This window comes from Psittacula echo, assembly GCF_963264785.1.
Source record: "Psittacula echo genome assembly, chromosome: Z".
Taxonomy (NCBI): Eukaryota; Metazoa; Chordata; class Aves; order Psittaciformes; family Psittacidae; genus Psittacula; species Psittacula echo.
In genome coordinates, this window is record NC_137742.1 from 1,680,546 (window position 1) to 1,706,027 (window position 25,482).

The following is a 25,482-nucleotide window of genomic DNA, read 5'->3' on the forward strand; positions in this document are numbered from 1 at the left end:
TTCGAAGTGAAAGCTTTTCAAGAGTATTTTTGCATTTACGAATATAAAACATGCTTCCAATTTACATTCTAAAGGTTTTCATAGAATCCGAGATTAGAGATGGAAGAGACCTATATGTCATCCCTTCAATCCTCTGTCAGTGCCGGATTGTATCATCTACTAGTAAATACGGAATAAGAAGGTTTGAGAATTATACATTTTAGCTTGTAAACCAGTAATCATGCTGCATCAATCAGGGAATGCAGAGAAATTTGGAAACCTACATTTCTGTACTGCTGTGTCAATCAAGTCCCAAATCAGTGCATATATTAACTGTTTCTCTTGGTCAGATAGAGGCACCAGCTAGTGTAGAGAAACTTGACCCCTTTTAATTAAATTGCTTGGATGATGTGTTTTATGGAACTTGAAGATTGTCCCAGCTAATTTAAATCTCTCCCCTGTTAGTGACACAGTGGCATCACAATTGACCTCTCTCTCATTTGCCCAACAAAGGCCATCAAGGACAAATGAGATGGTTGTAAACAGCTTCTCTCATCTTATTAAACATCACTTCAGAAACATGCATAGATTTCGAGTAAGCAAGGTCAGGAAACCATTAGAAAGGTTAAACTGGAAACAAGAGAGCACGCAAGGTGGTCACAAGATTGTTCCAAGTCAGAAAATTAAATTAACCTAAGCTAATACCTGATGGTGACTATATCTTCATTACCTTTGTTAGGGACAAAAGTAAAAATCAAGAAATCAGGGAAGACCTAATTAAAAAAAAAAAAAAAAAAAATGCAAAATACCAGCTACCTAGAAAGCTTTGTCACTTTTGAATTATCCCCCATCTCCACCCAGTCATGGTTGTTCAGTGTTAGCGTTCACTTTCCATGAAAAACTGCTGCAGTTTTACCAGTATGGATGTTAGCATAAAGCAAAGAAATCACACGGAGACACGTTTTGAAGTCGACTGCATTTGTATTTATCCTGAAATGCACTGCACACTCATCCAAAACCAAGATCAGAAGCATACCACAGGCAAAATAGCACTTATATATCTAAAGAATACGCTTACTCAGAACTTGGTCAGCTAAACTAGAAAGAAAGCGAGCAAAAAACTCTCAACAAGACCCACTTACGCAAATTAAGCGGAATAGATATCTGAGTTGTCACTAGAAAATGTACTTTAGTACTCAAAATGATGCTGCTGAGTATATCCCAAAGCTCTTCTGCTCTGGCTAACCCAGCTCTCTGAACACTTATGAGTTTATGCTCCTTGAGATGCCCAAAATTCACAAAACCACCCAGTTTTCCAGGCACGCAAATAAACATTTGGGAGACCCTAACATGCTCAACAATCACTTTCAATAAAAGCATGTAAAAATAGCTTAAATCCTCTGCTCTTGCAAAGAAGCATTTTTGGCTGGGCTGTGTTGCAGCTTCACAGGAAGGTGAACAGAAATATTCTTCTGGAGGATGGGTGCAATGGGTTCCTACCCATCTACCAAAATGGGTCTGAAACTCTAATTTCCTATTTCATTAGCAAAAATTTCACCAAAATAAACATGGCTACATCTTGTTATTGCATCATCAGAGGAAGAATGATCATTCCATCTATGCCCAAGTGTGAGCTATTTTAAGCACAGAGGGTAGTTTCCCGCTCTGGAGCCTAGTAAAGGAAAAAGATGAGACTATAGACGCATTCCTCCTCAGCAGATGTTGACATTCAGCACACCAGCTCCTACAAATCTCACTCTTTGGCATTTAATTCTCCCTATTCACTATAAATGATACTTCAGATCCAATTGATCATTGTAAATGCTATTCTGAGAGCCAGGTCCCTAATGTTCAAGATATGCAGGGTGAGCAATTTAAGTGTAGGGTTCACTGTGAACTCCTGATATTATATCCAACTACCCCAAACTACATGACACCAAGTTCAAACTGCAAGTATAAAATTACACAGAACTGCTCATGCTTAAGAAAATAACACATTTTAGCAAACGTAGCCAAGGCTTTTCCAAAGAAATAAGATTATAGAAGAACAGAGCTCTAAGATAAATGCAGCTATAAAATTATCCATTTTCACTCGCTTTACAGTGTACGCTTTTCCCAGGAAAAACTCATGATTGTTTATTCTATATTAGAAACACATGCAAGATACCTACATTATAAACCTTGTAAGTAATAATTGCACTACGCAGTGTCTAGAAGAATAGTTTCAAGAACCCCCCCTATAACATAGAATAGTTACATATATCATTAAAGTATATCATGAAACCCAGGTTGGAAAGGACCTTGGGGATCATCTGGTCCAACCTTTCTAGGCAAAGCATAACATAGACTGGACATTCCTTCACCTTGCTTACCTGAATCTTAGCAACGTCCCGTGCTGGGGAGTCCACCAACCCCCTGGGGAGACATACAAATATCCTTCACGTTTTTCCTGCCACCTTGTGCCATGAGACACTAATGATGCCGCTGTTGGATAAGGGTGTATAATCTGGTTATCCAACTAAGCAACAAAACCAGTAAGATATTTAGGAAGATGACGCATGTGCCACTTTAATCAGGTTTCATAGAATCATAGAATGGTTTGGGTTGGAAGGGATCTTAAAGATCATCCAGTTTCATCCCACCTATCCTAGGCACAGAACCACCTTTATTTAATCCAGAAAAAGTAAGAGTAAGGATGAGGGGACTGTGCAAAAGGTTTTAATTCATTAAACTGCAACTAAATAATGATCCCTCTGTTGTTCTTGATCACAAATAGAAGGATTAGATCGTATTCCTTAATATTACAGAAGATGTAGGTTAAACATCAGAAAATCTGTGTCCTGCAACAAAACTGGGCTGGATAAGGCTGCTGATTGCTCCATTGTCGTTTGGAGTACTGCAATACCTGGAACATGGTACAGAAGGGCAGGGGCAACTCCTCCAGCTTTTGGTACCTATCAGTTCTCCTGCAGGGAGCCTGATCCTGCCTGCACAGACAGGGCATGCCAGGACTACTCGCCATGCAGTATCAAGGGGAGAAAGGCAGGAGAATGTCTCCCTTCCCATGGAGCTGACAAATTAGGTGGGCACCCACCTGCTGCATGCTGTCAGGTCTGAGCAGACACACACACAGGATGGGGCAGCCAGACACTGAGTAAACAGAGGTCAAAACTGCCATAACTCTGGGCTTTAATTGCCTCCATGGTTAGACAGAAGTCCAGAAGGAACTTCAGGCGGCTAATTTCAGTCAGCATCTAAATAGAAGCAAGTCACCTTTTTTTATGTTCTTTTTCTTTTTTCAACTTTTATTTTCCCCTGTTGTAACACTGGAGTAGTATATTTGTCACAGCATTATTTGTATTTCTGCGAAGTATTCTGTAGCAGTAGGCTGACAAATGCATCTGAAGCACTTGTATATCACACCAAGAAAGGCTCATAGAAAACTTAGGAAGATTTTGACCTCTGCAAACTCAGGTGTGAGCATTGCTACTTCCAGGTAACAACAACAAAAAGGTCATAAAGAAGAGAAATTTTAAACCATAAGTTTCTAATGTAAAAAAGAAAAAAAGCCTTTTTGCCCAAAAAAAGTAGAAATTCCAGAGAAAATATAGAATATATAACTGGGGGCATGGAAGACCAGAAGCATGAGCAGTGCAGGTTTAAGCACCAGTGTCCTGACAGCCCCGAGCAGGGGACTGGCCTTAGGCAAAGGGGTTGTACCCAGCAGTAAAAGAAAAGGAGACAAAAAATGCCCTCAAAAGCAAGGGAGCTCAGTCCTCCCCAAAGCACTGAATGTGAAGCTGACAGCACCAGGAACTAAATGAGGGTGGGTCCTTCTTCACTCAAATAACCACCACTGGGAGATGGACGACAGAAGAGGAGACACCAAAAAAGGCAGCAAAAAGGTTTTCATCAAGTCTCAGACAAACTACAAGATCTAGGAAGGAGAGAATCATGAAAGTTTTTTTCCTTCGTAAAAGTACTGCATTAGTCATCGCCTATTCTGTCACAGTAGACTAGGGAGCACGAGCAATTTGAAAGGTTCTTTCATAATCAGGAAGAAAATCATAGAATCATAGAATCATAGAATCATAGAATAGTTAGGGCTGGAAAGGACCTTAAGATCATCTAGTTCTAACCCCCCTGCCATGGGCAGGGACACCTCACACTAAACCATGCCACCCAAGGCCTCATCCAACCTGGCCTTGAACACCGCCAAGGATGGAGCATTCACAACCTCCCTGGGCAACCCATTCCAGTGCCTCACCACCCTCACAGTGAAGAACTTCTTCCTTATATCCAATCTAAACTTCCTCTGCTTCAGTTTTAACCTGCTACCCCTTGTCCTACCACTACAGTCCCTGATGAAGAGTCCATCCCCTGCATCCCTGTTACAAGCCCCCTTCAGATACTGGAAGGCTGCTATGAGGTCTCCACGCAGCCTTCTCTTCTCCAGGATGAACAGCACCAACTTTCTCAGCTTGTCTTCATACAGGAGGTGCTTCAGTCCCCTGATCATCCTCGTGGCCTCCTCTGGACTTGTTCCAACAGTTCCATGTCCTTTTTATGTTGAGGACACCAGAACTGCACACAATGCTCCAAGTGAGTTCTCACGAGAGCAGAGTAGAGGGGCAGGATCACCTCCTTCGACCTGCTGGTCACGCTCCTCTTGATGCAGCCCAGGATACGGTTGCTTTCTGGGCTGCGAGCGCACACTGCAGCCGACTCATGTTCATTTTCTCATCGACCAACACCCCCAAGTCCTTCTCCTTGGGCTGCTCTGAATCTCTTCTCTGCCCAACCTGGAGCCGTGCCTGGGATTGCTCCGACCCAGGTGTAGGACCTTGCACTTGGCATGGTGAAACTTCATAAGGCTGGCATCAGCCCTCCTCACAAGTGTGTTGAAGTCCCTCTGGATGGCATCCCTTCCCTCCGGCGTACCAACCGAACCACACAGCTTGGTGTCATCGGCAAACTTGCTGAGGGTGCACTCAATCCCACTGTCCCTGTCACCGACAAAGATGTTGAACAAGACCGATCCCAACACCAGTTCCTGAGGGACACCACTCGTTACCGGTCTCCAGCCGGACATCAAGCCATTGACCACAACTTTTTGTGTACGGCCATCCAGCCAGTTCTTTATCCACCCAGTGGTCCACCCTTCAAATTGATGACTCTCCAATTTAGAGACAAGGATGTCATGTGGGACAGTGTCGAATGCTTTGCACAAGTCCAGGTAGATGACATCAACTGCTCTACCTCTGCCCATCAGTTTCGTAGCCCCATCATAGAAGGCCACCAAATTGGTCAGGCAGGATTTCCCCTTAGTGAAGCCATGCTGGCTGTCACCAACCACCTCTTTGTTTTTCATGTGCCTTTGCATGCCTTCCAGGATAATCTGCTCCAAGATTTTGCCAGGCACAGAGTTGAGACTGACTGGTCTGTAATTCCCCGGGTCATACATTTTCCCCTTCTTGAAGATGAGGGTTATATTTCCCTTTTTCCAGTCGTCAGGAACTTCACCTGACTGCCATGATTTTTCAAATATGATGGTTATATATGAAAAGAACTTACAAGCCAAGCACTTGTTTTCAGGTTTAGAACATTAGACCCCATCAGCCCCTTTGTCCTGTGCAACAGGAACAAAGTGATGACATCAAGAAAACTGAAGTTTAATTTCCAGAAAAAAACACCCCAAGAGATCCTGTAGGACACAGTTCCAGGGGACTCTTATCACTCAGGGCTTGTAAAGCCAGAGCAGATAGATCATCAGCAAACAGAGTGTGGAACAGTCCTCTCTTGGAAGGTAAACTGACCAGCTATCTACAACCTAGTGGTCATCTCCAGCTCCTGTGATCTATTACACCCCATTATTTTAATTCACTGAGACTTCATGCCCTCGCCAACCAAGGCTGCTCTTTTTTCAATCCAATCTCCTCAAGTTCAGCATAAGTAAATCTCTGCCAGGCACTAAAAATGAAAGCAAAACCTTTTTCCTAAATTAAATTTGCTAATTGAAGTCATGTTTCTATGCAGCACAAGGTTCGGAAGAGCTGAATTGTTGTGGAATACACTCCCTCTGAGCATTTCTCAACACTCCTATAGCAGAAGCCTACAGAATGCTGCAGAAAAAATAATGTTGCTATTGTCATTTTGCCCCCAAAGTAAAGGAGTGTTGTACACTAATGCAGTTCTCAAACACCTTTTTTTAAGTCTGGAATGTTGCTCTCTTACAGGTTGATAAACTTATGAAATTGAAAACTATGAAAGAATTGGTGTGTTGACACAAATTTCGTAATTTCTGATTTTCAAACTTTCATTTTAATGAGCTAAATATTTTTCATTAAAAAAAATCAGCTAAGATAAAAAGGACTTTTGTATTTAGGTGTCATAAGTACCACCAATCCTGCTACTAATTATGAAAACATGGGATTGCAGAGAGGCAGGCAGTCCCCTCACACAACAAACAGGATTATTGAACAATGGCCTCAGACTTGGAAGAAGCCACTTAGAAGATAGAATTAAAAAAAACCCAAACAAAACCAAAACCACAAACTTGTTTCTGTCCAAAGATATCTCTTGCTTCAATTGTAGAATTTGAGAGGCAGATGGATGGCAAGCAAGAGAACAAGGCAAAGCAATGAGACAATACAATGCAACAGAAGGAGTACCGCTTCACAGCTCTGGCTTCAGCATTGTCTCAGCACTTATATATCAGCAGAAGAGAGTGTGAAAGGAGGACTTTGGCATATGGGTTGACTAACTATGTGCAATTACAATTTAAACTGGCAGAAGCAACAGCACTGTAATTGTCCAGCCATCTCCTTTGGGACACCTTCCCAGCAGAGCTCTAATCCAGTAGCATGGCTCATATCATGAGGAACTGCCCAAGCCAAGAAGGTAGCACTAAGTGACTGGAAAGACAAAACAAGATGAAATGTAGTGCCCTGGAACAATGAAAGGCATTTCAGACAGGCAATCAAAAGCCCTCATATACGCATACCCTTTGCTCTGCTAAAAGTGAAAATAAGCATGTGAAAGAGTAAATTTAGCTCAGAGTATCTAGATTTCTACTTGGCCCTCAGAGGGGAGAAGAGGGGAACACAGAGTGGAGCCTTGATGGTTCTGAATCCAGATGCAGTTTTGTTGGAGTGACAGAATGGGAGCCATGCCTCTGCCCATTGCCTAGAGGATCCTAGAAGACTCACAGCATTAATGCAGATGAACAAATAGCTTTTTTTTTTTTTTTTTTTGTATTAAATATAGAGTTACTTAAGTTAATTATTCCTCTTCCTGGCAGAAAGCGTACCCACAAGCAATGTGGATAGATACACATCAAGAAGTCTGCAACTGGAGCAGTCCTCAGGAGTCTGCTCCTCCCAAGTCACTCCCCACATTAACTTTAAAGTCAACTACAGATGCAAAATTAAAAGCTGATGAAAGCATCTTATTAGTGTCTTGATTTTTCAGGCACTTGAATGTGAGGTGGAATATTAGCAAAGATTATCTTCAGACATGACCTACTACTTTGCTCGCTATTTTAAAACCAATGGTACGTTATGGTACAGAGACTTGGAACAGAAAAACGAGTGTAAGCCAGAACTGTGCATTAGCTATCAGAGCAATCCCAGGCATAGCTGCAGGTTGGGCAGAGAAGAGGTTCAGAGCAGCCCAAGGAGAAGGACTTGGGGGTGTTGGTCCATGAGAAAATGAACATGAGTCGGCTTCAGTGTGCGCTCGCAGCCCAGAAAGCCAACTGTATCCTGGGCTGCATCAAGAGGAGCGTGACCAGCAGGTCAAAGGAGGTGATCCTGCCCCTCTACTCTGCTCTCGTGAGAACTCACTTGGAGTATTGTGTGCAGTTCTGGTGTCCTCAACATAAAAAGGACATGGAACTGTTGGAACAAGTCCAGAGGAGGGCCACGAGGCTGATCAGGGGACTGAAGCACCTCCCGTATGAAGACAAGCTGAGAAAGTTGGGGCTGTTCATCCTGGAGAAGAGAAGGCTGCGTGGAAACTTCATAGCAGCCTTCCAGTATCTGAAGGGGGCTTGTAACAGGGATGCAGGGGATGGACTATTCATCAGGAACTGTAGTGGTAGGACAAGGGGTAGCAGGTTAAAACTGAAACAGAGGAAGTTTAGTTTGGATCCAAGGAAGAAGTTCTTCACTGTGAGGGTGGTGAGGCACTGGAATGGGTTGCCTTAGGAAGTTGTGAATGCTCCAGCCCTGGTGGTGTTCAAGGCCAGGTTGGACAGAGCCTAGGGTGACATGGTTTAGTGTGAGGTGTCCCTGCCCATGGCAGGGGGGTTAGAACTAGATGATCTTAAGGTCCTTTCCAACTCTAACTACTCTATGATTCTATAACTGGGCACCACAGGGGCTGTCACAGACATGCTTCTTTCTGCCCTCATCTCCATGGGACCCTCAAGTCTCTGGATTCTTAGGCACAACTGATTAGTTGAACTGTATCTAGATTATACCATACCTAAATCATAACCAGTATAGTGCTCAGCCTTTTCTACTTCTTGCAGTTTGGGCCCATTTTCTATCTGATTCTTCACCCAAAAGGCTTTGATGACTGGCTCCAAAGACTCCAAAACTTCTTTATTCCTTCTACCTGTTCAGAGTGAAGAATTCCGTATTTTCAGTGATGGGGCAGAAGCTGGCTGCTATGTTTGTCTGGGTACTAGAAGCCAGTAGATACGCTTGATAAAAAGCTAATAATTCTCTTCAAAACCACTCAGTGCTTAGCAGGAACAGTGATTACATGGACCTGTTAGAATGAGTCTGCAAAGATACTATGAGTGCTGCAGCAGCTCTGCTCTGGAACCAGGCTGAGAGAGCTGGGCTGGGTCAGCCTGGAGAAGAGAAGGCGCCTTAAGGGGGAGACCTTAGAGCAGCTCCAGTGCCTAAAGGGGCTGCAGGAAACCTGGAGAGGAGCTTGGGACAAGGGCCTGTAGGGACAGGCCAAGGGGAATGGCTTTAACCTGCCAGAGGGGAGATTGAGATGAGCTCTTAGGCAGAAGCTCTTCCCTGTGAGGGTGCTGAGGTGCTGGCACAGGGTGCCCAGAGAAGCTGTGGCTGCCCCATCCCTGGCAGTGTTCCAAGGCCAAAGAAGCCTAGGATTCTGTGATTACGAAGAACAGCCAGTCACTAAAAGCAGCTGGTTACTTATAAACTTTCACTGGACTGGATATTCCAGATAAAAGTGTTTTGATATTCAGTAAGTATCGAAGTATCTTGCCTTATTCCAGATGCTAAGGTTACTCCCAAGTAAATAAAGCTATCATGTACAAATATTGTGTCAGGCAATGAGAAATCTCATCACAGCTTAGGAGGTGAAAGTAGAGAGACCTGAAACAGCTCCAAATATGGAAGAGGCAAATAGAGGAGCTGCTTCAGTTCCACCAAAATAAATCTGGGACAAGTGCATAGAAGAATTAAGGATGTAACTCACAGCCTGTTGCACAAGACTGATCATACCGAAAGGAAACCTTTCCCATAGCTTTTCACCTTATACAAATAATAACCATGAACAACGTTGAAAATGACTATTTAAAGAAAAAAATAATCAGTGATCGCATCAAAAGGACAACTACGTTATTAGATATGCTGGCATTTTGTTTGGGGCTTTTTGAATGCTCCATCCTTGGTGGTGTTCAAGGCCAGATTGGATGAGGCCTTGAGTGACATGGTTTAGTGTGGGGTGTCCCTGCCCATGGCAGGGGGATTGGAAGTAGATGATCTTAAGGTCCTTTCCAACCCTAACTATTCTTTGATTCTATGATTCTATGATCACCTGTCCCTCCGCACTCTCATTTATGTCAAAGAAAGCAGTGCATCTTATATTAACCATGACAAGACAGTGGAAAAAATCTGGGACCAAACCAGAGAGTGGCATGTAAAGAGTCAAATATTTACCTGATTTCCTGGTATTTCCTTTCACATTTCAGATCTGCTTTTAAATACAAGCATGCTAATGAGCTTTAATGGCATGACAGAGTACACATTTGTGGACTCATTTGCAGGTGGATCTTGCAAATACAACAAAGGAACATTAAGCAGCAATAGCATGGAGTGAGCACTCAGGAATCGTCCATTCCATTAACTAAAAAAAATTATAAAGCACTACAGGTCATCAAGTGATGTAAAAAGTGGTCCCATGGGCATACATTTTTATGGCAAGGAGGAAAAAAAAAGAACATATAAATCAGCTCACTATTTGTTAAACAGTGGACTTACCCAAGTCCCCATTGATTCCCAAGCAAATCTTTATGCACCAGTACACAACTGTGTACTGGAGTACATACTAATGTACATGAATACTGTATGCATTCATGTAAAATATGAATATAGAAAGAGGAAAACCTCTTGGCCTAAAGTTCATAAACATCCATCTACCTTTCTGAATTCACTGTGAAGGAGTGATACTTGTAATCTAGGCTTTCTAGCTACACAGCTGTAATGTTTGTTCTACAGTTATTGACTTGCTTTTTTTTATTATTATTTTATTCTTCCATCTATCAAGAAAATCAATTTTTGGATCTCCAAAATGAGTTTGTGAGGGAAGAAAAGTTTGTTTTAGTTTAGTTCACTACGTTTATTATGGTTTATGAATTCACATTAAATAGCTTAGCAGTCTCCTGCAGTTAGGAATAGAAAAGGTAGGAATAGCAAAAAAAAAAAAAAAAAAAAAAAAAAAAAAAAAAAAAAAGTTAAGTCAGTATTGGCTAATTTTAGTTGGTTTAGATGAAGTTATACCTCCCAAATGATTAATTTATGAAAGCAATTTTCTTTCTTTATTAAAAAAATGGCTATGATAGATCCAGGGAATGAGAAATTTGCAACACTTTAGACCACCATTGTGGTTTAAGCCCAGCTGGTAACTCTGAACCACACAGCCGCTCACTCACTCCATTCTCCACTCCGCATGGGATGGGGTGAAGAATGGTAAGAATGTAAACCCATGGGATGGCATAAGAACAGTCCAGTAACTAAAGTATAATACAAAACTGCTACTATTACCACTAATAATGATAAGGGAAATAACAAGGAGAGAGAATATAAAACTAAAAGGGGAAATGAATAAAACAACCCATAAACAGAAGTGATGTGCAATACAATTGCTCAGCACCCATCAAACGATACCCAGCCCGATTCAAGCAGCAATCTGGGCCTTCCAGGTGACTCCACCCAGTTTCTATACTGCGCATGACGTGCTGTGGGATGGAATACCCCTTTGGCTACTTTGGGTCAGGTGTCCTGTCTCTGCTTCCTCCCTGCTTCTTGTGCCCCTCCTCACTGCAGAGCATGAGAGACTGAAAAATCCTTGATCAGGGTAAGCACTACTGAGCAACAACTAAAACATCTCTGTGTTACCAGCATTGTTCTCAGACTAAAGCCGAAACACAGCACTGAACCACCTACTAGGAAGGACAAAAAAAAATAATAACTTACAGCTGAAGCCAAGGCAACCACATTTAGTTTACTCTATCCAATGCAGTATTTTCTAATTTTTGTTATAGCAGATTTTCTATGTTTATCCCATAGTTTCTTAGAAGCAACACCTTCTGGTGTCATTCTAAATGATTGATTTTCAACCTTAGTTCATTAAAATCCAAAAATACTGGTAGGCAATAGCATCTAATATTGTATTTCATAATGTATTCACTTTTCTTTGTGCACTTACATAGATCTTTCAGAATGACCAGTGGATTTATAATATTCTGAAAATAATTCAGTGTTACAGCTTCATTGTTTTCCTAAGTGAGGAGTTGAATTTCTTCACACCTGAAGGATCTTAACCTTAGGTTCAACAGCTGGTCCAGCAACTAGGCTTGTGTTACTCGGATATTGGGTCCAGTATTGTTTAACTTGTTCATCGATTACTTGGATGAAAGGATAGAGTGCCTCCTCTGCATGAGGATATGGAACTGGGAAGAGTGGCTCACACTCCAGGGTGCTGTGCTGTCCTTCAGAAGGATCCGGACACTCTGGAGAGATGGGAAGAGAGGACCCTTTTGAAATTGAAGTCTTTAAAGTCCTGCGAGCACAGGATCCTGCACCTGGGGAGGAATAGCCCCACAAACCGGTACAGGATGGGGGCTTACCTGCTGGGAAGCAGCTCTACAGAGAGGGACCTGGGCGTCCTTGGTGAACAAAAAGTTGCCCATGAGCCAGCAATGGGACTTTGCAGTCAAGAAGATCAATGGTGTCCCAGGCTATATTAGAAAGAGCTTTGCCTGCAGATTGAGGGACCTGATCATCCCTTTCTGCTCAGCCCTGATGAGGCCCCACATGGAATACTGTATCCAGTTCTGGGCTCGCCAGTACAAGACAGACAAGCTCCTGAAACAAGTCCAGTGTAGGGCTATAAGAATGATGAGGGGTCTGGAGCATCTTTTATGCAAGAAAAAGCTGAAGGAGCTGGGCCTGTTCAGCCTGGAGAATAGATTATTTCAGGAGGTTCTGATAAATGGACACAAGTGTCTGAAGGGAGGGTGTCAGGATGACGGAACCAGACTCTTCTCCATTATGCCCAGATATAGGATGAGAGGCAATAGGCATAAACTAAACCACAGGAAGTTCCACCTGAACATAAGTAAGAACTTCTTTACTCCGAGTGTGACTGAGCATTGGAACAGATTGCCCAGAGAGGTCATGGAGTCTCCTTCCCTGAGATATTCAAGACCTGTCTGGCCACAGTCCTCAGCAATGTGCTGTAGGTGACCCTGCTTGAGCAGGGAGGTTAGACTAGATGACCTCCAGTGTCCTTTCCAGCCTCAACAATTCTGTGAAGTCTGGCAGTGCTGCTACAAAAACAGCAGCACAAAACAAAGTGCAGTCACAATAAATACAAGGCTGTAATTTTTAAGTCCAGTTACCTTGTGTCTTTGGAATCTCCTGGTGTTTTATCTAGACAGGTACAAAGCAAAGTTTTGATTCTTATCAGAACAATTATAAAACAGTTCATGGTTCATTTTACTTGGATTTTTTTTAATTATTCCTCTAATACTGATGAAGCAACCTGATAAAACATCATGGCACAAGCAGCACTCTCTCATTCAAAGCTGAGGAATACACTGATGGTGTCAAACACTGTTTAAAAACATTTTAAAATAATTTAAAGCTCTTTAAGAAATAAGTTATTGCTTGACTAATGTTTTTTTGGAGCATTTGGACCAGCTTTCAGCTGAAGGGGAAATATGACGAATGGGTTTTGTTTATTCTCTGGTACTTGCTCAACTCATGCAATAAGCAAGGCTGCAGCAACAATTTGAGAAATCCCCTCTTCCTGGATATTAACCTTCAGAACAACGGGAAAACTCTTTCCACAATAAAAAGAAGGCTAGTGAGACTTTACGTAAGCTACCATCTAGTGACACATGTCATAACACTGCATCAAAACTTTTTCATAAGATTAAGTCTTTCAGGAGCTCAAAGGGCTCCTCAAAGCTGGCCAGCTGCACTTTTCCACTGACTTCATCATATAGGAGATATTTTCAACTACTTTGACAAAGCATGTCTCAACTATTCTTCTAGATAGTTGGTTGTTGTGTTTTGTTTTTCTTTCCCTCTCCATCCTCCAAAATAACCTCTAATTTCAGTCAGGACTGCAGAGAATGAAGTGCTGTAAGTATGAGTTAAGGAAGACAAATTGAAAAAGAAAACTAAATAAAAGCCATCTTAATGTCCAAATGCTTCACTCACAACAATATTTTATTGACACACAGCCCACTTTGGTGACTGATAGAGAATTCAGGTGAACTGGAAGTGTTCAAAGCCAGGTTGGACAAGGCTCGGAGCAACCTGGTGTAGTAGAGGGTGTCCCTGCCTGCAGCAGGGATTGGAACTGGATGAGTTTTAAGGTCCCTTCCAACGCAAACTAGGATTCTATGATTCTGTGATACTCACTGTTCTACATTCTCTAGGCGCCTGCTACTGGTGATTACCAAAGTCAGAACATTGGTCTGAATGGATCTATAGCCATGATGTAGATTATCTGTTGTTTGGTTTGTTTTTTACAAGGCTATTATAAACAATTTCCAGCATAATTTTCTAATTAAAAATCATCACAACCACACACAAAAGAATTCCTATCTCATCACACTGGTCTCCAAGGGACTGGATGCTGAAGTTCAGGACTTTCCCTATAAAGGAACTTTTGATTCCACTTTTTATCTTCCTCTGAATGACTAACATTTCTGATCAACAGTAAAGGCAGAAACTTTGAAAAAAGGATGCTGCAGCAGTCTATAAATAGAGACATAGAACAGGGCAGTGTGGTTTCTATTTGAAATCCCACCAATTACTAGAAATACCGATAATCAGTAGTCTGTTAAATTGAGAGTTTTAATAAGACACTGAAGAAGGAAGCAGCTCCCGGTTTCTCTCCAGTGCTTTCATTTCCATTCAGCCTGGAATACTTTTGCAGCTGGAGAATGCCAGGGCTGTAAAGACCCTCACGAAGTTCTTAGAAACACTGTATTTTCCCCATACATGGCAGGTTTCATGCACAAAATTCTTGACTGATTAAAACCAGTTTTCATTTGCTACATTTTCTTTATTGAAAGCACTTTAAGACACGAAAGTATAAGTGGAAGGGCTTTTAAAGGGCAATACACTTTCAGTACCCCTGAGCAGCCTTTTCCATGCCAAGCTGACTGTTACCTTTCAGCGGTAACTTTATTGACTGTTCATGCTTTAAAAAGCATGGGGAAACCACACTGAGTCTTTGCTGCAAGGAAGAAAGATGTATGTCCCTAATACATACCACTGGTTTGGTAATTTCAACGTCCAAAGACATAAATGTTGATGAACTGTATGTTGCCAAACAGCACAGTAAGTACATAAAATGACATGAAGAGGCCTCCAGTTTCAAAGTGACACTACCAAAGGTTAGATTGTAATTAGGTGACAGAATGTTTTCCTACAGCCTGCCTGCAATATTAAAGATCATGATCCTTCCTTTAAAATGTTGAAAGAATGAAATCTTGCATAATGAGAGACTAAGTGAAAAGAAGATCTGTACTGTTGATATGAACACAATCTTCCACTCCTGAGAACAGTGCAATCACACATACCATCATCAGCTTCTTTAGATGAGAACATCGGGCTGTCCAGGAAGTCTGTTTAGCAGCAGTATCTTGTACATCATACAACAGATTAGTAAGATCCAGTTTTCAAGGGTTAGAATATGGAACACAGCTCTCCTACCCCAACCATCATCTGTGTATAAGAGGATGCTGATTTGCTCTGCCAAGCAATGATTTAACACAACATACAGGAGTGCGAGACCTTCATTTCTCCTCTCGCCCTCTCTTCCTTACTCTGTCATGTTTCCATCTGCCAGTGCCCCGAGACAATGACGTTTTGCCAACACTGCACACTGACTCCCTCAAAAAATACTCAGCAACCCAATACAGAAATTCTGCTCACTCAGGAATACATGTCCTTCAGAGACCAAAATACGATTTCTGCTTGAAGAAGTTGTTGCCAATTTTAAATGCCATACACCCTATGTTTCACCTTACAATATGCACCATTTTCACACGACCAGAAAAGAAATGAAAACCAGAATCATCAAGACCCCTATACAGAGATCATCCAAGCCCACTGCCCTGAAGAAAGCAGAGGCAGCTTCCAGCAGCTTGTGTGTTGTAAGTATCTCCAATGTGGAGCCTCCATAGTCTGCCTGGGCAACCTTTGTACTAAAAATACTTCTGCTTAAACAAATATCCAGTATTTAATTTTGGGCACACTGCATCTTGTCCCGTTCACTGTCTTTCCAATAATGAACTTGATTAGTTCTCCCAGTTTCAGCTCCCCCAAACTTCCCACCATCACTGCAGGGATATGAGACCAGGACCTGACACAAAAAGCACAGTTCTTCCTATGAAAATCTCAAAATTACATAGCTGGATGTGGCACAGGGAACACTTACATATATGCATTCACTTAAAAAACAGTAATTGAAGTCATTTTATTAGTTAGTGCTTGCCAGTAACCAAAATCAAGGCCACATAACAACTTGAAATTGCAAAAAGTTCTACTTCACAAAGCAAGGCTCTGCAGGCTGTCCCTGAAGGAGAGACTTGGTGACAGAATGACCATTTTCTTTGCATCTGTGGGGTTCTCCATCACTTTGGGTAGGAGTCATAGCATGGGAGCACATAAATTATTGATGATGTTAGGTTAAGTGACCAGAGATTCATACAGAAAAGTGGTGAGGAGGAGATAGATTAGGAAAGAGCTGACTCTCTTATTACCTGTTTTAATCTGGTACCATGAGAAAATATGGCTTTTCTAGCTGGTGGAGAAGGGTTTGAAAGAGGAGAAGTGGTCTTCAAAAAGAACCATAAGACTGAAAAAGACACCAAGTTCATGAGGGACTAGCCAGACCAGCTGAGAAGAGCTGCCTGGACTCCCTCCCACTACAACTGGTAAGAGTTTAGAAACACACAGGATGACAAAAAGTTGTAAAGCTGCTGATTGAACTAGCTTGAACTTCAGTTTTATCTCACATCCTTGTGTTGTTCAAAATGTTGCATGACAGCAAGACTAGGTAGTGCTTAGACTGGATGCCTGGAGAAAAGTACTTCTCTTTTGATTTGACAGATTTTCAAACTTTTTTCCCCCAATAATTAGACAATTGAGGACTCACTATGTCCTTCTACAGACTGATGAAGAGGCAAAAGACTCCTTCAAAACTTCAGACAAACATCCTTCACGAAGATATCTGTGAAGTCAATAAGAAGATGCAAGTGTTCTCAAATGCCTGGTAACAAACTTCTGTTCCTTTTGCAATATACCTACACAAGCACTTTGAAAGAAATACAAAGAGGCTGCCAGTTCCAATAAGCTGTGTGATGAGTTCTCATCTACAAAAAAGTTCCTAAACAATAAAAATTTGTACATTTAGTGTTCTACAGAAGTTTGGGATGGGGGAGGAGGGAAGGAGGGTTGTGATCTTCAATTCATCAGAAAAGCAGTTAATTCCAAACTTCAGAGGTTTTATCTGTTTTGAAGACAATAAATATGCAGTAGATAAAGCAACAAAGAGGTGATTAGACATATTTAAACAAGAATAATACCTTGTCAGAAATAAATTACTGTCATAGAAGTGTCATATCTAGCTTTACTTCTTTTGAAGAGGGGGAAAAAAGAAAACCCAAAGCACTTGAAATGTTTTTATGTGCACTTTTGCTACTATTTTTTAAGAAAGCACAATCTTACAAAGAGTATTTCCAGCAGTCAAAAAGGAAGGAATGTTTTTCCCTACCTGCTACCATGACCTTAGCTGTCCGACTGATGATAGCTCCAATGCCTTCTAGAGATGCTTCACACTGGTAGAGACCTTCGTCTGGCTTGTGGTGTCTGGAGTGGACTATGTTTTGTATCAGGAGTGATCCATTTGCCAGCTGCTGCCTCCTTTCATCTACTGCCAGGTTTAAGAAGACAGCGTCTTTCTTCCATTTAATAACTGGGGCTCCTTGATCTGATTCTGCAACGCAGTTCAGAAGCACATTGCTTCCACGCATGGTGACAGCATCTGAAGGCTCAGTCAAGAATTTCAGTGCTGTAAAAGCCTTAAACTGTGAACCTGAAACAGCAAAGCCATAAGAGACAAGGAGTAAATATTGGTTATACATTTCTATGGAGGAGGAACTTATTGTGTTAGATACAGAAACTCAGTATAAGGAGCTACAATACGACCCCCATAGGCATCACAGATACAGCTGGCAAACATAAGAAATTAGGCTATGTTTCTCTACAAATTATTAACACATACAAAAAATCCCAAACACAAATCATATGTTTGTTCCATCAAAACATATTTGTAGATAAATTGGTCTTTCATATATAAAACACAGAGATAAAACAAAGCTAAGAATCTATACAACTATATGAGATGGAGATTGGCATAAAACCACCATACATCTTGAAGTTTACTTGGAGAATTGAATTGCATACAAAGGACCTTCTGTAGCCAAATGCCCTAAGATGCATTTCAGTGTGACAAGCACAAAAATAGTGTTGGGCCTCACATGTTTTCTTCCCATTTATTTGCTAATAGTAAACACAGCAAGAATGCAGTCTCACCATCTATCAGACACAGTGCCCAAACCCTGGGCCTCATGGATCATCTTTTACCTCACCACAACAATGTTCTCCTCACTAGAACATTCCCCTCACTACAACTAGTCTGGCCACTGATTTCCAGTGAGATGAGACAGACTATGCGAGCATGTCCTTTGTACAGAGGAGACGCAGGGGAGCTGTTGAGATTGCCAATGCTCAAGCGGCAACCATCCCTACCACAGCACTGAAAACCTGAGATTTTTACCTCCTGCAAGGATGCAGGGGCTTTGGACAAGGGCCTATAGGGAGAGGAAAAAGGGAATGGCTTTCACCTGCCAAAAGGGAGATTGAGATGAGCTCTTAGGCAGAAGCTCTTCCCTGTGAGGGTGCTGAGGCGCTGGCACAGGGTGCCCAGAGAAGCTGTGGCTGCCCCATCCCTGGCAGTGTTCAAGGCCAGGTTGGACACAGGGGCTTGGAGCAAGCAGCTCTAGTGGAAGGTGTCCCTGCCTGTGGCAGCAGCTGGAACTGGATGAGCCTTAAGGTCCTTTCCAACACAAACCAGTCTGTGGTTCTACAGTAAATCAGCCTGTAAATGCAGAGGGAGATGGTCTCAGACCACAGCTGCAATATAAAGTCTGCTACAGAGGAAAAAAAATTATTAAACTGTTTAAGAACATGTGGATGCAGTTACACAAAAAAACACAACTCAAAGAAACACGAAGTGGTCCTTTATCTCTACTGTATCAAGCATTTTCTAATAATTGACCAACAGGCAAAGCACATACAACATGTATTTTTAGACCACACAGCTTTCTCAAGTCACAGTGGCTATGCTTGAGTGAGAAAATTTCCACTATATCATAGTAAAATCAATGGTTTTGACACACTGTTTGCCTATCGCCCCCAGTCCAGGGGCAGCACATCCAAGGGCTTCCTGGTTTAGGTGTCAAGCCCTGGTTCCCAGACAGATAGGCTGTTCCTCAACCTCCACCAAACACACGCAGTGGTGCCAGCAATAGCACCACTGTTCTGTGCTCCCATGCACGGGGAATGGAGTTTTCAGAAAGCCTCATGTGAATGCAAAAATGGCTTTTATTGCCTTTCCTAGGATTTTAATGAATCCTTTTACCTCATTAGAGCAAATGAAAACAAAAACTTACATGATAAAAGGATTCAAAAAACCTTTTAGTCCTAAGAAAACGATTAATTAATTCAATTTTATACCTCAAACCCAAGATTTCTATGAATATATGTAACAGTGCATAAACAGCTACTTGGCATTTTCTTTACAGAAATTAATTTTATTGTCAAGTACTCAGTTCCACCTATATGCTAATTGACGTAGCTGGATACCAGATTTTCCTTCAAAGGAAAAACAGAAAAAAATGTGGCTTCAAAAAATTAATAACACTTAGCAAAGGAGAAACAAGATATGGAAGACTCAATTTGAAGAGTGCTTCAGACACAATAAGAACACCACCATTAGAACTTAGAGTAAAATGTATTGTTTAATAACTTCAAGAAGAGTAGTCAAATTCTGATTTATTTTTCATATGCCTTATAATGCTCTGATTTCAGTTACTTGAAGCATAATGTCAGCATCAGGCCTGAAAGCTCCACATTGGCACTTTTGCCCTAGAACATAGGTAATATTAAGGAGGTATATTTACAATGTGTGAAAGAGTAGTTACTCTAAAAAGCATGTGTTCCTTTCCCTTCTCCCAAAGGCAACTGTGTTCTGTTTGTAAATCGCAGCTTCTTGTTGGACATTTTATTTATGTCACCACCATTTATAACACATTTTAACACAGCTGTTTATGACAGCATGTTAATGATTTTATGTGGCTATTATCACAAGTAAATAATCCACTTCGACAGGAGAAATGGCGTTATGACAGCTTCCAGTGCAGCAAATGCAGAAGTTACAGAAGATAAACAAAGATTAACTTTCTTTTCATGCAATTACCCTTGCAGTTCAGTTGCAATTTCAGCTATTCACATCTTTTGCAAAAGGCATATTTAACCTAAATTGCTTTACTACAAGGAAGCTAACAGCCTGAATAACCTGGAAAGCATTCTGAATGTGAAGAAAATTCAAATCTTCTTGGAAATACTATTCCTGGAGATAGAAGTAATGATGACATCTGAAAAATGGAAGAAAAATTACCATTTATTTTCTGAAGAGATTACTTAGTAGGATAAGAATCTAATGGCTACATTTTTGTTGAATGTAGGTGCCTAAGGAGAAAGGTAGAAGAGTATTTGAAAATCCTATTAGTACCAGTATTATGCATATATATGTAAATTCGCATTATGTTCAAATTCGCATATTTGAACTATTAGCTAAGTTTATAAAGCCCAGCTGCAACGTTGCACCTAAGAACTTTCCCAGAAACTTGTCATCTTATTGGACCCTTGACTTCCACAGATTTTCATCCTAATTTCTACCTCAAGAAGCAGACCCTAAACCTGATTCTTCTAGACCAGGCTGTAAGGAGGAATAGGATACACCTAATACATAAATCTATTTCAGCACCTAAAAAGAATTTAATTTCACAACATAAACTCAGCCTCTGTTAAGGGAGAAACAAATCCCTGACGTGATCAGATCAGACCACAACACACCGCCATGCCTTCCTCCTAAATGCATATATGCATAAAACTAAGGACTGTCACCTGAAGAAACAAAAGATTCACATATCAAACTAAATAAAGCTTTAAACTTTAATTGCAATGAGAAAGCAAACTCTGCTAGCACAGTTTCCGAAATGCATGTTGAATGTGCTCTAACAAGGCTGAAGTAATTTTCAGCCCCTGTAGAGGACAAGTAGCTATAAGACACAGCCCAATTACTAGAATACTACAATACAATTTGCCTCGAAAAGAAAAAAAAGGTTATTTACCATTTCCTATTAATTGGTAGTTCTTCCCAGGGAGAATATGATTTCTTTGTGAAGATTTCTATATTCATTGTATATTCACTAAGGACATTGCATACTTATGTGTGTGTATATATATATATACACACACCCTGAAAAAAATATTTGCCTATGAAATAATTCCTAAGACACTGCAGAAAACACAAATGAGTGCAGTTTCTCCAGCAATTTTTTTAAATGATACATTTATGTTGAGGCTTAAGACAAGCTTAAAAAAGCATTTCCCTGCATCCCTTTTTTCCTCTGTAGTATCTTTCCTGTTTAAAGACATCAGGATTTCAGTTCATGCTCAATCCTAAACCAAACACCACCAGCTGCTTCCCCAGGGAAAGGCAGTTGAGGAAATGTGCAGATTAGCCCCTACTAACACGGCTCCTATAGATCCAATGGATTCCTACTGCCTAAAATCCCCTTGCTCTAAGAAAAAGACCATAGCAAACCAAAGCTGTAGCTTTATGAAGGTTTTTCCTCCTGAGGTACCCACTGCAGGGTGCTTTCTTTTTCCATATTTTCCAAAAGCAGGAAACAGAACACTTCATGCCTTCAACCCTGCCTGGGAGAAGTCAAGGAGGAAATTGAGGGGAAGACGTCCAGTTGAAAACCAAGGAGCCAGGAGCAGCCTTTCAGTCTCCAATCTGAGTATCAGGCTTGCAAAGCAGAACCCAGCCAGCCATCTCTCCAGCTACCTACTGCACAGCTTTTTAATATCTAAAACCTGAAAATGATGAAAAAGTTCTTTAATATCTCTCCTGGTCCTTGGGCAGCTTTTTTGCTATCTTACATTACAGTAAACATATCCAAAATAGCTGCCACTGTAAGCTACTTTGCCATTTTCATAAGCAGAGTGGGGTACTCATTTTAAAACAGAGCTTCTAAGTCTACAATTTAATCCTTATTGCAGCAGCTCAACTGAGATGGAAAGCAAGGACGGAAGAAAACAGGAAGGCAGCCAGGGAGGAGAATTAAGAGATGAAGAGCTCTTCTAAAACTTGCTATAGAACATGCTTGTGTTTTCTGTTTCCAAGTTTTGCTCTCTGTGCCAGCGCGTCTCTCCCTTTATCTGGCATTTTTGCTCATGCCCTTTTTCATATCCACTTACTTCAAAGCTCCAAGACATTAAACAGCTAAGAAAAGGCTACAGTCATTAACAGTCACCAAGATATGGTCCTTGACACATTTACACTGAGCCCTGGATTGATGTTCCCCAGCATGGTCTGCAGAAACCAACCTGCACTCATAGCAGGTTAACACTTTTTTCTATTCCCTGCACCACCACAAGGCATCCTTGCCTTCCGTGAGACTTGCTTCCAGGCTCCTTATCTCTCAGAGGCTTTAAAAGTCATAACAAGAGAGAGCAGTACAGTTAGAGCTGCCTCATCTGTTTCAGTAAATTCACCTTTTATATGCATGCTCAGAGCTGTCACTTAAGGTCCAGCATGCTCATATTTGAAGAAAACAGACTTAAGGACATTAAGGGCCCTGCAAGTGTGAGGCTGCTGAAACTGATTGGTCCAGGGCAGCTTAGTGCTTTCTCTTTGCTCTCACTACAGAGAGCACAGAACAGCTACAAATACAGATTTATGAGATCTATGGCTTCACTACAAATTTGAACAGAAGTATTGCAAAGATTAAATACCTCCTACACAAAGCTACCATGTCAGCTATTCCGAGCACATCTGTGTCAAACAAGCCTGTAGCACTGCTTGGAGATCTGAAGCTCCAAGGTCAAGGAGAGTGCCCTTAGCAATAGCGCACACATCCTTTAACCATATAAAGTAAAAGAAAACTTGAAGCTGAAAGATCTCATCCTTGGTCCCTTGCTGCTTTAGCAACCAAGACATTACCCTATGTGATGACCCACTTTGTGATACAGGAGTAAAACTAATGGGCTTCTCACCCTGACAGCTAACATCAGAGGAACTTCAAGGTTATCATTCTCAAGGCCACAGAAGAAATTAACATTTAAAAGATCATCTCTGATGTGCTTCTTAATCAGTCCCTTGCTTTGAATCTTCCACTTTCTCTTTCAGCTTTATGAAATGCAATCTTCCAGGGTGGGTTTTCTTTTTTCTTCCCCTTCATGTTCTGCATCAGTTGCTTCCATTATAGAGAGGGAAGAGATGTCACCGTCGCAAAAGCGTTTCACTGGGCCACCCCTGGAGCTTTCTTCTTTTTCAAATAAACATTAAGAAATAAGACTTTTGCACACAGATGATTTGAAATCTGTGAACGCAGAAATACCCCCCAGTCCAAGTGGCATTTGGTAGTGGAGCTATGTAGCTGAACTAAGTCTATTACAAGAAAGTGTACTTATGGACACTCAGAGTATACGTTTTCTCAGAGGATTTTTTTTTTCCCCTTCATCTACATAGCCTGTATAAATTAGCTTAATAGCCAGGCTAATAAGCATTTATTTACATTCTTAGGTAATGCAGAATATACAGCAAAACTTGATAGTTTAATCTGTTTGCACAAAATACAGTAATATGAAGCTTAATATATATTAAAAGGAGAACACTTGTTTTAATGTTTTTATTATAACTTATGATGTGCCTTCTGGGGTGTTAAATATTTCATTTCAGTTCTATAAAATTTTGAAAATCTAGCCTTATGGCTGCATTTGATGTTCAGATGTGGAAATTAAAATTTCTGCTCCAAGAAATGTACAACACAACACACAAGTGTGTGGTATGTGGAAATATAGCTCAATCTTACTGTAAAAATGAGCATATACTTTTGATCAGGACTTTATCACGACATTCCAAATTGCTGATTTTTTAAATGGCGCTATCGTAGGATTTTGGACAGTATTGAGATGAAGGCACTTGAAACAACAGCTCCATTATAACCCTTCTATATTTATTGAATCATTAGGAACACGTAGAGACTGGCTGTCTGATTTTCACTTGAAAGCTTTAGTCATCTATCGAAAGCTTTTAGGTGATTTATCACTAAGGGTGGTGTCTCCACACAACAGAATCCCACTCCTTATATCCAGAGTGCTCAAAGCATCCATTACAACGAAATTTTGTTCTTGTAACTGATGAGCATCATCTAGAAAAAGGACTTTATCAGGGCCACATCTAAGACCACTGAGCAGATCCATCATTGCCTATGTCCCACATTCAAGCTGTCCCTCTAGTGTCCAATCACAGTCACATTAAGAAAAACCCCAACAGTAAATAAAACCCTTATCAAACCAAACAAGCTGAGTTTCATGAGTTGTTCTCACCAAAGAAAGAATGAATGACCCTCACGCAACACATGGGTTTGTCACATCACTTTACCCACTCAGTGCTCAGATTTAGTTTGGCTGTAGATGTTAAACCAACTGTGATGCGATAAGAAAGATGAGAACACAAACAAAGGCAGAAGATCCTTTCCACTACCCCTCTTACCACTGAGATCTCCAAAAGCACTGTTAATTGATTGGACCTTCTTGACTCCTTTCCCAGCAAAGATATTTGGGATAACCCTCTAATGCAGAAAACAGTCTAATGACTGACGTAAGTTGATAGCTGAGGACATTGCAATGAAATAGGCACTCCATCTCTTCCTCCAGCACCAGCCGTACACACTGAGACTTCTGTCATGTTGGTTCTAGCAAACAGGAAAACACAAAGACCCAGCTTGACCTGCCAGCCCTGAAAAGAAAACCACTTTTCTCAGATCAGATTACTTGTAACTGAACCATAAAACACAAGGCAGAGGGCAAGAGCACAACCATTTGGAGCACCTCTGCTCTGGAGCCAGGCTTAGAGAGCTGGGCTGATTCAGACAGCAGAAGAGAAGGCTCCTTATGGGGACACCTTAGGATAGCTCCAGTGCCTGAAGGGGTTACAGGAAAGCTGAAGAGTGGCTTTGGAGAAGAGCCTGTAGGGACAGGACAAGGGGAATGACTTTAACATGCCAGAGGGGAGACTGAGATGAGCTCTTAGGCAAAAGTTCTCCCCTGTGAGGGTGCTGAGGCACTGGCACAGAGTGCCCAGAGAAGCTGTGGCTGCCCCATCCCTGGCAGTGTTCAAGGCCAGGTTGGACACAGGGGCTTGGAGCAAGCTGCTCTAGTGGAAGGTGTCCCTGCCCCTGGCAGGAGTTGGAACTGGATGAGCTTTAAGGTCCCTTTCAACTCAAACTATTCCATGATTCTATGAGTCAGTCGAGTGTGACCAAATAGAACAGGGCTGAAAAGTCAAATCTGTTCTGACAGTTACCATATGTCTAAAGATGTCTACCAACACCGTCTGTCTCATCTCAGATCCTACAGCATAGCCTTCTCATTTAGTAAGTTATGAATGAAATATTCCTACACTGAATGTTCAAAGCTCCAGCCTTCTTCTAACCATGTTTCAGTCTGCTGCATCCCATAGATGAATTTCACACTTCAGACCAACAGAAGAAAATGCAGAATAGACACCCCAGAGATGCCTGGCTACAGATACGGTACTGAAAAAAGCAGAACAAAGAGAAGTGATTTTGTGGTA

The 25,482-nt window shown here is 41.3% G+C and overlaps 1 protein-coding gene across 1 annotated transcript in view; it reads right to left on the bottom strand.

Moving 5' to 3' along the window:
• DCC (DCC netrin 1 receptor) overlaps nucleotides 1–25,482 on the bottom strand; it is a gene marked incomplete at both ends in the record, with an annotated part of 627,385 nt that overhangs the window by 384,030 nt on the left and 217,873 nt on the right. Inside the window, one exon of the mRNA XM_080637247.1 lies at nucleotides 17,263–17,583. Within this exon, the coding sequence (XP_080493373.1) occupies nucleotides 17,263–17,583 (321 nt within the window). The remainder of the gene's footprint in view (nucleotides 1–17,262; nucleotides 17,584–25,482) is intronic.